Raw genomic sequence first — 12,558 nt, 5'->3', positions numbered from 1 at the left:
CACTTCGCGCCGCATCGTCTCCTCGCGAAAATCGGACACAGCGAAAGACTTTCGTTTTAAAAACAATTCTAGTCACCACACCTGCCTCTGGTCACCGCGCAGAGATCTGACAGTCTAGCTGTCAGTTGCTGCAGCGCGCTTAACTCTGCGGCGTATTCTTCGTTTGTCGTTCTCTCCATTCTGAACTCGCATGACAATCCTGCAAGCGAAGATAGACTGGAAACTTTATCCCTTATCTTGATAAGAAGTGCTCGCTGCACAGCTCTCTCCACTATGCAGAAAGGCATCTACTCTACACTCTGTAATTATCTCTCTCTCTCTCTCTATATATATATATGCATATAGGTTAGACTATGGATTTGGTTTCTCATATATATATATATATATATATATATATATATATATGTGAAGGATGCACGCATATACACTTGTGCGTACACAATATTAGGGTTTATCTCTTTATATGCATATATATACGTATATATATATATATATATTCAAACGATATATCTGCATATGTTTATTTTATTTATGAAAATGGTATAGTAGTGCTGCAGAGCGGCAGCACACTGCCTTCCGTTGAAAAAAGGGAGTCTTGGGCGGTCTAGCGTAGGCCTGTCTCGGTTACTAAACATGCCTACAACGCAAAAGTCTGTCAGGTGCACGTTCGCGCATGCGCTCTGAACTTCCAACCGACACAGACTTGCAGCAGCGATGCAGCGCGCAGGGGCACGCGACCGCGTCTGGGGTAGGAATGCGGCTGCCGCGTTTCTATTATTCCAGCGCTCTCGCTGAGACGCCCTCCGCGTACACATTTCTGTGTGAGCGGCAAGCGGCGGAAGAAAGCTCGAGAAGGAGCGGAGGAAGCAAGAAGAGAGGCGATAGGAGCGGGTAAAGACGGAGAGAGGGGCGCGCGAAGACTATGCGCCTTTCCTCTCTTGATGTTTCTTGTGACAATCGATCTTCAATAGTAGTCTCTCAAGAACAGGATTTTTCCGTGTTTTTCAGCGCTCATTTTTCGCTGTGGACGCCGACACCGCGAGAAAGCCTCTTCGCTTTCAGACGTCGAAAAATAGAAGCAGAATGCTCTCAAAAGAATCTCCTTTCACCGCGAACCTGCTGAGAAAGGCCCGACGCCCTCGCGGCGCGCCGCCCGGCGCTTTAGAGATCTCAACTCCGCGCGCCTCGCGACCGCGAAGACGCCGAAAAACAAAAGAAATGCACCACGCACAAAGCAGGAAGTTGAGAGCAGCAGCGCGACGACGCGCCGATGGCGACGGAGAGGAGAGCGACATCCAGAGGAGAAAAAATGGCACAAGAAGAGAAGGGAAAAGAAGCGAGCAACGCAGAGAAACAGACGAGAGGACAGGGTAGAGAGGAGTGGCTGGCTTCAGAGGAGGCCCTGTCGTCGCAGATCCTCGTAGGCGCGGAGACTCATCACGTTACCCTGCGAGTCCTCGCACTCCAGCTCTTGCTCGTCCTTGAAGGTCTGCAAAACCAAGCACAGACAGGCCTCAACAATCTCTGAATTCTTGCCAAGATAAACACAGTAAAACGTGAAATATGGAGAATGCTTGTTCAACGCCAAAGACGCGCACAAGAGTGAAGAGGAACGCCAAAGAAAAAGGGGACAGTCAGCGACCCGAGAGCTGGACATCCGAAAAAAAAAGAAAAACAGAAAAATGAAGGGCGAGCTGCAAAACACACACGCGCGGACGCATTAAAGGACATCACGCAAGGCAAACCCCTTTGAAAATCGCGCAAGAGAGGTGGGTGTAGGCTGAAGAGACGCCGGCGCAGGAAGCAGCAGTGAACAAGGACCGCACAAGGACGCGCCGAGAGACTCAAAGCTAAGCGCCACCATGCACTGCAAAAAAAAGCGCGGCACGTTCTTCTCAAGATGCGTACCTGGCCTTCGGCGTCCTTCTTCAGTTTCTCATACAACTTGATGGCGTCCTCGATCTTGGTGATTTCCTGAAAAACAGCGAAACCGCAAAGCGGAACTACACGTCAACGCATGCAGCAGCTCGCTGAATCCGCCCCTAGAGGGAGTCTGTGAGTGGGCGTCGCTGACGCCGCCAGAGTCTCGACTTCACTATTACATCATTCGGTCAGCTTTTTCTCTCTCGCGGGCGGAACAAGCCGCTCCGCGTGTCGCATTTCGAGTGTCCTCCGCCCGCAAAAGGCATTCGCTTGCTCCTCGCCTGGGCGCAGCGCTCACCTTGAAGTGCGTCGTGTTTGGAATGCGGAGGCAGCGCATGCCGAAGGCGTGGCGCCATTCCATGAAGTGTCGCTCGAAGGCGCGCCTCCCCCAGTAGGAGAAGTTGCCGCAGATTTCGCATTTGAACTCCTGACCCAGGCCGTGCAGCTTATACAGCCAGAAGGGAATCGGCCGGCCGTCAAAGCCTGGAAAAAAAAAAGAGACCCACATCGAGAGCTCATCAAAACAAAATACTCGGGAGGTGTTGAGAAAATATTTAGAAAAAAATTGATTGGATTAAAATTTATGTCTTTTCCTCTATGTATTAAAAGTAAAAAATTCAGAGAGCGTACCTAGAGGGAGGTTGAGCGGGTTGTAGACAGGTTGGTCGTCCTCCTCGTCTTCGCTGTCTCTTTCTGCGTCGCCGACAGCCTTGGCGGCGTCCTCTTCGGCGTCCGTCTTTTGATTTTCTTCCTCGAGCTCCTCCGCCGTCCTCGACTGCTTCTTGTGGTGATACGCCACGGTGCGCTGGAAAGACAAACACACTCGCGCGAACGCTTCTGCAAGGTCCCCAGACGTCTGCCCGCGCATCGATGCGGAGCGAATGGCGACAGGACGACGCATCCAATTCTCCACACATGCATACACAGCAACATGCATATATATACAGATAAATATATAAAAATATATATGCATATATTCACATATATATCCATATATACACACATATACGAATACCTATGCACGTACATGCATAAATGTATGTATATACACGCACAGCCATGCCGTTGCAGATCTGAGCGCAGCGCGGGACGGCCTTATCTGCATGTCGCATTCTTCTGCGAGCGTCTTCACTCCCACCTGTCTCTCAGCACGCAGAGACACCGCAACTTGAGTATACAGACACGGCAATACTTGAGACTGAAGAGCGCGCGTCTGCGCAAAAAACTGAAAGTCTGACTACCTCAACGACGTCTTCGAGGATTTCCTTGTAGGCGTTGACGAGGAACTCGGACTCGGCGATCTCTTTGTCGTGCGCCTGCGAGTCCTCCTCGTGCTTCTCCTGCTCTTCTCTCGACAGCTTGGAGAACTCCACGAGTGCCTTCTTGTATTTCTTTCCCTGAGAACAAGGAGAAAAAAACTCGCGTTGGAAACCTAGGCTCCTTCGCATTTAGACAGACGCCAGCGCGCGCGGAAGGGCGGTCTACGGATACCGGAATCGCATGCCCACGCCGTTTCTGCGACTCTGACGTGAAGCTCTCTCTCTCCCTCGCTCTCTCGCAGCCTCCGTCGCTTCGTCAAGGTCTCTGCCTACTTGCATGTGCGATTGCTTGGTGCCTTCGGTGAGGAAGACGCGATCAGTCGGCCTGCAGTATAGAGGCAGCGAGGTGGTGGCGGTCTGCCAGCCTGGGACCTCCTTCGCAGCCCACTGCTCCTGGAACTGCTCGGCGAACTTCTTCTGGACCTGCAAAATTTTTTAACAATTAAGAAAAATAGGTGAAGCGGGCGGTCGACTTGACACGGACGCGGTGCTGGGAGCGAGTAGCAAACCCTAGACCCAGCAAAAAAGACTCTCCCGCCTCTCACTGCGACTGCAGCGCTCGCTGGAGCTACCCGAGGGAGAAAGAGGAAATCAGAGACCTCCCACGAAGACGAACACCTAAACGCCCTCCGTTCTCCCCCCTTCTCCCCCGAGCAAACAGGAAGGGTGTCAGATAGATGCTCTCCCCTGATGCGCTGCCCATTCGGCGAAGTCGACGTCCGCGGTCTTCTGCATCGTTCGCGAGGAAGGCCTCTGTGAGGGGGGCCTCGAACTACGCAGCCGAATGGAGAGCCTCGAGACAAGCAAGTCGTTCCCTTGTTCTTTTCTCACCTGCTCATGGTCAGCGAGAGGATTCCGTCGCTGAAAGAAGTCGCGCAGATAGGCGGCAACGGCTTTGAGGTACGCGAGGTATTCGGGCGAGCGGTACTTGAGGGCGCGCGGAATCGTGGAGAAGAGATGAAATGACTTCAAATAGGAGATGTAGTCGATCAAATCCTCTTCGAAGCGGCTGTCCTTCAGGCGCTCGGCAACCTCCTCCTCCGTCAGGCCGCGCTTCAGCAGACGCGCCGTCTGCCCATCGCGCCACGCAGCACACGCAACGAGTGAAGATTCACGCGCGAACGCGAATCGCCGAGGAGGACGGAGAGGACTCAGAGAGACAATGCGAAATGCGAAACACGAGAGACAGCGAGAGCCAAGACAAAAGAGAAGAAGAAAGAAGAAAGGCCTAAACGCCAGAGCAGAGATCGCGAGCACTCCCTTTCGAAGCTTCAGACCAGCAACAGACAGAGAAGGAGACATCGCGGTTCCTCTGAAGGACACAGCACTCGAGACAGCGGGAAAAACATAAGATGCGGATCCCCCAGAAGAGAGAGAAGACGCTCATGAAAGGCTCACCTCTGCTTTCTTCGCCTCGTTGACCTTGTAGGATCGCATCGGCTTCCAGTTGATGAAAGTCGAGAAGAACTCGTGGAGGTTTAACATCTCTCCGTACTGCTCAGCCTCGTCGAAGACGCCATCCAGGTACGGAGTCTGACGATGAAAAAGAAGAGAAACAGACAAGCAAAGAGAGACTGCGCGAATTCGAGCTGCAAGGAGCAGAACTCTGCACAGAGGGCGCCCCTTAAGTCGAGCAATGGACATGAGATATCAAAAACGGCTAAAGATGCACAGCTCGCAGCGTGTGCCCTCCTGAAACCATGCAAACACCTTTTTTGATATCTCTTCAGAAAAGGCCCAAATCGAGAATGGACGCGGAGACGCGTCGAGAGGCACCACGATCTCTTTTCGCCCAGCACCTTCAAAGCCATGCATTCATAAACAGATGTATACATGTATTTAAATGTATAAACATATATACATATTCATACATATATATGCATACACAACGATAACTCATATATATATATATATATACGTATATGTGTGTTTCTTCTGTTTAAGTTTGTGGCTGGCTACCTGCCGCGTTTGCACTCGACGATTTTTTCACCTGGTTAGCTTCTTCCACAATCGCCTGCAAGTCTTTGACCTCGAAGAGGGCGTTGACGTCGGTTCCCTGGGCGGCGGCGACCATGGCGCGTTTGCGGTGGAATTCGCGGATTTGTCTGATTTTCTCGTAAAAGTTGATCCAGACGTCGTTGCCGACGCTGCCCTCGCGCTGACCAGCGAGGAAGGAGATCTCGTCCTTCCGCAGGCTGTCGCCGTCTTCGTAGATGCGCAGGCACTTTTGGGCGCTCTCCCGCATGCGTTCCAGCAAGTCCGACGCAGCCCAGTCGAGCCGCAGCCGCTCGCGCTTCCGCTTTTCGCCTTTGAGCAGCCCCGCGGCGGAGGACGCCGCGCCCGCCGTGCCGCACTTCTGGTCCTGCAGAAGAAAAATCTGCGACGTCGCGCGCTCCAGGCGCTCCACCTCCTCGTGCGCCGCGCGCAGCTGCTCCAGCAGCGAAGCCGACATCTTGCCGCCAAGAGAAGAAAAGCGAGGGGGAAGAAAAAGGAGTCGGCGGAAAAAAGTTAAAGCGAGCCTCGCAGGCAGACGAGAAGAAGAGCCAGCCACATAGAGACAAAGTCGGCGAACAGCCGATGAAAAACCGCTGCGGAGAAGAGGCGGAGAAAGCAGAGAGGAAGAAGAAAAGAGGAGAGCGGTAGCAGACGAAAGGACGTGAAAGCCAGCAGAGACCGTGTACAGGTCTGCCTCTTGCCTTCCTCGCGAGATGTGAACTCAGCTCTCCCGCGGGGCCTTCGTTTCCTCCCCCGAATTGAGAGTTTGCTCCTTTTTCGAAGTGTGAGGTCTCACCTCCTGTCTCGTTATCAGCGTCACGGGCTGCCTGAGGAACGACGCGCACGAGGAAAGGAGAGTGCGCACACGTGGAAAGAAGAAATCAGAAAAAAAAGGGGGAGAAAACGACAGAAATACACTTGTCGCTGAGAGAAGGAAATAGGAGCCGGAGGATTGACAGAGATAGGGGATCGGCGGAAGAGGAACATGCGCACGAGAAGACGGGCAAATGTGCCGCGGAGTCCCCCAGATTTGATGCGAGAGAACGAGGGGTACAGAAGAAAACGAAAAAGCGGAAACGCGAGGGAGAAAAATACCGGAGAAAGAAACGAAATGACCACGACATCGAGGGAGAACAACAAGGGGAGAACGGCGCGTATCCGGACGAAAGCGCTTCAAGAAGAGAAAGAAGACAGGGGAGAGAGAGAGAAAAGGAGAAACCGGCGAGTGTGAATCAACACGACAACGCCTACTGAGGGAGATTCCATAAGGAAAAGAATACTCGAAGAGGGCGAGGCGATAAGAAAGAATTTCCACGCATGCAAGGACGCGCAAAGAAACTAAACTGCGGAGGAGCGACGACATGCGCAGCGTGCTGATTGTCACTCCTTGTGTTTTTCAAAATTGAAGAGACCGTCAAAGAATCTTTCCAGAGCAAAGAGACCGCAAGCCGTTGCCAAAGAGGCGTTTGTTCAAGCAGCGTAGGGCGCTCTTCTGTTCGCGGATCTATTCTTCCTCTAAACTGCCGTCTCTTCGGTCTCGTCGTCTTGTCGCCAGTCTCTCCCTGCGGCCCTTCTGGGCTGACCGCGCGCGGTGTGTCTTTTTCGCGCGGAGCTGGGCTTCTCTGAAGGAAATAAATCTGCAAATTCGAGACAAAAATCGGCAGGCCCTGGAGCCGAAGCCGGTGCAGGCACTCAGACGACCGCCGGCGCGTTGACTGCGTCGTGGGTCGTCCCCCGGCGCCTCGCTCTCTCTTAAAGAGGCCTCACGCAGGAACCTGTGAGATGCTTCCTGCCAGCCCTCTAGCGAATCTTCAGACGCGAATCGCAAGCGAACGTCCCCGGCGAGAGGTGTGCAGGCGAACGCTATGCGGATAAGTAGACGCGAAGCGCGAGACACGCAGCGGGCTGCTTACGTCGTGAAACGGGCAGTCTTGCAGTCAGGTATCAGACACTCGGAAGAGTCTCCTCTCTCCCAAATGCACGCGCGAGTGAGATACAGACAGAAGCGCTCGGCGCATTAGTGAAGCTGGATATGTAGGGCCGTAGCGACGTCAGCGCGACCTGTGGCGCCAGGCCTTCGCAGCCAGCCACAGGCGACGGGACTTATAAGTTTTGCTGCATTCCGTGAGCTGAAAAGCGACTGAGTCTGAGGAAGAGGGTTTTTCGAGACCTCTTTGCGCTACGGCTACTCTCGGCTCCCGCGATTGATGACTCGCCGTGCCAACAGGAGATCCGGTAATGCATGCGCCGCTGCATACATATCCCCACATATAGAGAGAGAGAGACATGTAGATATACATGTGTAAATATACAAGCATATGTATGTACAAGCGCGTGTATAGGTAAATAGTAGTACCTATGGATTATCGCTAAAGAGACTCATAGTAAACGAAAATGGGCTCTCACGGCTACTCCCGACTTCCCGCGAATCAGACTCCCCTTGCCAACAGGAGTTCTCAGCATACGTGCGCCCGTACATACATATTTATATATATATATATATGCAGATACATTGGCACATATATATAAATGAGTGCGAGGATAGGGAGATTTAAGTACCGATGGATGATGACTCATAGGCATCGGGATCAAAGTTAAACGGCGCAGGCCATGTGCGTGTTGCTGAGCGGGGATCTACTCCTCTGTTCGTCGCCGCGCTGCGAGGAACCGAAGGGGATGGATTATCCGCGATTTTCGGTGGGCGGAAGAAAGCGTCTTCTGCGCATGCAAACACACGAAACACACCTCTCCAGAGTGAGTATTCGTGACACCTCGCTGACTTATTGGAGGCGCGGGCTCGCGGGGCGGCCGAGTCCAGTCTCACACACCACTTGAGGCAGAATATCTGAGGAAATCGTCGCCTACGCATCTCGACGCAGGTAGAGATACGCGTTTCTTGCGTCCGTGTCCAGCGAGCGAGCCTCGACGAAAGCTGGCAAAATGATGCCGCCCTAAACGTCGCGAGGGGCAGTTAGAAAAGCTCACAGACAGCAGACACCGCCTCCGCAACAGCTCTCTGCTCGGTGGAGGACACGGGTCTGTCGTGTGCATGCCCGCTCGACGTCCTCTCCAGGTCCCTAGCCTCCTGTCTCATCGAGGGTAGCATCGGGTGTCTGCTTTGGGACCATGAGCTCCTCACGCGATCCACGGCGCATTCAAAGAAAAAGAGCTCCAAGCGACCCAGACTCCACATAAACGATGTTCTACATTTATACATGTTTTAGGGCCATTTTTGTGTATATATATATTTTGCGTGCATGTGCAACTTTATTTGTGTGTGGATGTGAAAAGACATGCCTTTGTGGCGGTGCCGTGGATTCGCTTGAGTCAAGCAAGAGGGAGCTCTTTCTGCTTTAGTCAGCGGCCAAAGAAAATCTGTAGACACACGCAAAGCGGCTGTCTCTCTCTCTCGCTCTGTCGAGCCCTGACTCAGCGTAAAAGTACTTGAGAAGTTCTAGTAGAAAAAGAGTCCCACCGAATACAGGAAGCAAGAAAGAAGACAGCGAGCAAGTGAAAAAAACAGGCAGGTCACGCAGAGAGCGCACGCCAGGTCGTAAAAGCGAGAGAGGACACCCGCAGGGAGAAGAAAGAGGCAATAGAAAAAGAAACAAATGAAACTGCAAGCGAGCGACAAGAGGCACAGGAAAACACGCGGAGAGAGACACCCGTCACGTCCAGAAGCGAGACGCTGAATAGAAGAAAAAAATGTCATATAGTACAGACGGCCAGGCGCACGACACACGGCGTTCTGAGGTGTAGAGACTCCTGGGAAACCCGCTTCGAGCAGCGACAAAAGAGAAACATCACTTCCAAAGACACCTCCACAATCAGGCACACCAGCGTCCTCATATCTTCGTCGCGCTCTTCTTCCTTCTCTAGTTTCCGATACTTCATTCGCGGCCTCCTGTCGTCCCGTTTCGCTGCGATCTGCGTGTTCGACTTCCGCCGCTGAACTGCCGGGTGTCTTCTCTTTCCTGCGTTCTCTCTTTTCTTTCGTATCGCACCGCGATCATCCCTAGGCCTTCGCCCTCCGCGCATTTATTTTCTCTGTTTGTTTCCCTGTTTGGTTCCGACGCGCTTCCGCGCGGCAATTGCCTCGGCCTTCTTCTTGGAGGCGAGGAGGTTGACTTTGACGGGGATCTTCGAGGTCTCTGCCTTGCGACGCTTCTCCATCATCGCGCGCATGTCGTCGGTGAGCATCATGCTGCTTGGGACGCCAAAGGCGCCTGAGAAGGCCGGTGCGTCCTCTCCGTTCTCGCCGTCCATCGCCTCATCGTGCGAGGGCGAATCCGCCTCGTCGTTCATGCCGCCCTCCTGGCGCTCTTCAAACACCTGCTTCCGCAGTGAGTGCGTGCGTGGGTCGTTTGTCTTGCCTGGGAGATTGTCGTAGGCCCGCATAAAATCCTCTTCTTCCTCCTGAGTGTATTTGCGCCGATTGTGCGTGCTCGCCAGACCTGAAAAACAAAAAAAGCGATTCAGCAGAGCAAGATTCCCGCGCCGAATCTTCACCTCTACACATCGTGGATACGCACAGGGAACCACATAACTATCGCAAATATATATGCACATCTGGATATGCGTGTGTGGAGGTAGGTTCATCTGCCAGCGGATATCTCCTAGTCCCAGGCGAGGGACGGCAGACATGAGAGGCGAAAAAAGAGGGTCAAATGGAAAGCGAACAGGGGCTGAAACCCTAAACCGCAGCGCAGCCGCGATGAGACACGCTCTTAAAAGCGCTTGCTCTCTTCTGCCACGAAGTCACGCCTCCGCGCTGGAGAGCGGGTTGCATGCCAGAAGACGCGTAAAAACGGTTTCTTATTCTTTCTTCGTCTTTTGATCCGCGATATCATCCTTTGTTCCGCTAAAGGTTGCCCTGGTTTCTTCCCCACATCCCCCCTCCACTGTCTCTTCTGCTTCCGCTGTCTCTCCTGCTTGTTCGCTGTTCTCCTCACCAGCCAAGAGTCCGACTTTTTCGCAGCGGAAGTCGAGCGGAGGGGGCCCGGGGAGTTTTTGCGGGAAAACAGCGCCCTCTGTGTCTGAAACCACACACCATTTCGCACCGCATGCAGACGAGGGAACAAAGACAGTTGCTGCACCACAGTTGCAACGAACGCGCCATGACGAATGACCGGAGGCGCAGAGCAGCTAGCAAAGAAAATGCCAACTGGCAGGCGAATGACGAAGGCTGAAGACGGAACCGAGAGAAAAAACCGGATGCGCGAAGCAAGGATGTCGCCCGGCGCCCCGAAAATCAGCGCAGGCGACGCGTTTTATATCTTCCCCGATTCGTTATCTCTGCGGCGTAGCGGCTCCTTTTCCTGCCCAGTGTCTCATGAGATCCCCTGCCCTCCTTGAGGTGCCCACATCCGCCGAGGTCTACGCGGCAGAGTTCTCACTTGTTCGCGTTCCACTTCCCCTTTCGTTTCGTTCTCTGCCCCAAACGCGGGAGTTCAGACCTCCTGTCTTCTTTATCTTGCCTTTTCTGTCCCAGGCAGCCGTTCATCCTTGCTGACGCGGGCAGGAGGCATTCATCCCTCCTCGGCCCTGCAAGCTGGGTTTCTATCCGCCTCTTCGCTTCCAACAGCGCGCCGAAAGCCACGTACCTGGGTGAAGGAAAGCATTCGGCGGACGGATATCTAGATCAACCAGGTCGTTTCCCTCCTGCAGGAGCTGCAGGCGTGCGCTGACGCAGTCAAGCCTGTCTCTCTCGACGGTCTGTGCAACGCATTGCCGCTTCACCGCGCGGTATCTGCGCTTGCTCTTGCTGCGGAGCCCCTTCGCCATGGTGTCGAGACGAAATACAAAACAGGAAAAGAGGCAGACGGGGTCCCGAAGGAGACTGGTGCTCGTTCGGTCGATTGCAGAAGTGCGTGGGAAGGAGAGAAGAGAGGAGGCAAGCGCCTCTAGTGATGGAGCAGCGAGACTGCGGAGGAGGAAGCCGCAAATACGCTTCGCGCAGAGAGAAGCCAGCGGTCGACGAGGGGGCAGAAAACTGACACGAGACGAGGAAGAACGGGACGGCTGGGTGCCCAGGAAGACGAGAAGGCGGTGAGAGGGAGGGGAGGAGAGCAAGCAAAAAAAACAGGAGACAAGGACAAAGATAAACAATATCTACAAAGGATCCATCTGTGTTCTGTTAAAGATCTGAACACGAGTCTTCTTGTTGACTCGAGGTATTGAATCTACATATACCGTATCGAATGCGGTGTATGGACAGCTGAGTCGCCCTCCTGTGGGACTTTCGCGTTGAGTCCCGTTTTGGTCAGCCGGGAAGCGAAATTCCTTCACAGAGGAAGAGCTTCTCTTCCCTTTCTCTTCCTGGAAAGCGAAAAAACAGAAAAATCTGAAAATCGAGCGAAAAACATGCGGACGACAGAGCCGTCGCTCGCATGCACAGGTGAGGGGCGGAGTCGAGTCTATGTCCAGCCCAAAGCCACGGTAGGGACGATGTTAGAAAAAAGGAGCGACAGGAAAAACGACGGGTACACAAATCATTTCCCAGAGAGTTTTAGTTACTCTCGACAAAACGAAACGGCAAGTTCCGTCGTCACGAGGTTTCTTTCGTTGCATCTTTTGTCGCGAGAGAGAATCGCGGGGGAACATCACCTCGTTCAGTACTCTGTGCGCGAGAAAAAAAACCACGTCGCAGTATAGGCGCATGCATGCAAACAAGATGCGATCTTTCCACAAATATCTGATCTTTGTATCTCCGCTATCTGAGGCAGTGGACGGCTTACTGTCGAATTCGATTCTTTCCTCCGGTTTGGAAGGCTTTTGTGAAATTGAGGGGGAGGTGAACTGTGCAGAGGCGTGGACCGCGTTGCCGGCGGAGTCTTCTACAGAGTGTGTTTCATCATCAAGAACACATAGTCAGCTGCGTGCTTCGATGGACTTTTTAGACTTTTGCCTCCATAGTCTTTGACACATCCCCTTCGTTCGCTCTACGTCTTACGAGGCTGGAGGCTGTCTTCTACTCAATTGCTCTTCTTTCCGCTGTCTCCTCTCTCGTCTCCTATCATCGTCTCTTGCGTTCTGTCTTTCTGCGTGTGTCTTTCCTTCATTCGTCTCCCGTCCTGCTTTCCAGGTCTTCTTTCCGATCCTTTAGCACAGTCTTTCTCATCTTCCCAGTCTCTGTTGATTTGTTCCTCGCATTCCGGTACGCGCATGAGAGGCGTCGTCGCCTAGCCGTCCTGTGTGTCGCCGGCAGGCCTCAGCCGAGAGGAATTTAGGCGAGGCGCGCCGCAGGAGGGCGTTTTCTCTATCCCCTCTCAGTCCCTCGCCACGAGCTGTTGATGCGCGATAGGTCTCTCCCTTGTAGACG

General features: G+C 53.3%; 2 protein-coding genes across 2 annotated transcripts; both read right to left on the bottom strand.

Moving 5' to 3' along the window:
- Positions 1-1,390: 1,390 nt before the first annotated feature.
- BESB_080080 (putative splicesome-associated protein) lies at positions 1,391-5,694 on the bottom strand (the record flags this gene model as incomplete). Its single annotated transcript, XM_029366370.1, has 9 exons — positions 1,391-1,489; positions 1,909-1,974; positions 2,222-2,406; positions 2,554-2,728; positions 3,165-3,320; positions 3,516-3,665; positions 4,074-4,313; positions 4,641-4,775; positions 5,233-5,694. 9 exons carry the CDS (start codon positions 5,692-5,694, stop codon positions 1,391-1,393), a joined length of 1,668 nt encoding a protein of 555 aa, XP_029217801.1.
- A 3,581-nt stretch (positions 5,695-9,275) lies between these two features.
- BESB_080070 (uncharacterized protein) lies at positions 9,276-11,021 on the bottom strand (the record flags this gene model as incomplete). Its single annotated transcript, XM_029366369.1, has 3 exons — positions 9,276-9,691; positions 10,190-10,273; positions 10,841-11,021. The coding sequence occupies 3 exons, from the start codon at positions 11,019-11,021 to the stop codon at positions 9,276-9,278; spliced, it is 681 nt and encodes a 226-aa protein (XP_029217800.1).
- Positions 11,022-12,558: the final 1,537 nt, after the last annotated feature.

Source organism: Besnoitia besnoiti, chromosome VII, assembly GCF_002563875.1.
Source record: "Besnoitia besnoiti strain Bb-Ger1 chromosome VII, whole genome shotgun sequence".
Lineage (NCBI taxonomy): Eukaryota > Apicomplexa > Conoidasida > Eucoccidiorida > Sarcocystidae > Besnoitia > Besnoitia besnoiti.
Note: the sequence above shows the minus strand (reverse complement) of the source record. Positions and strands in the feature narration are given on the sequence as shown.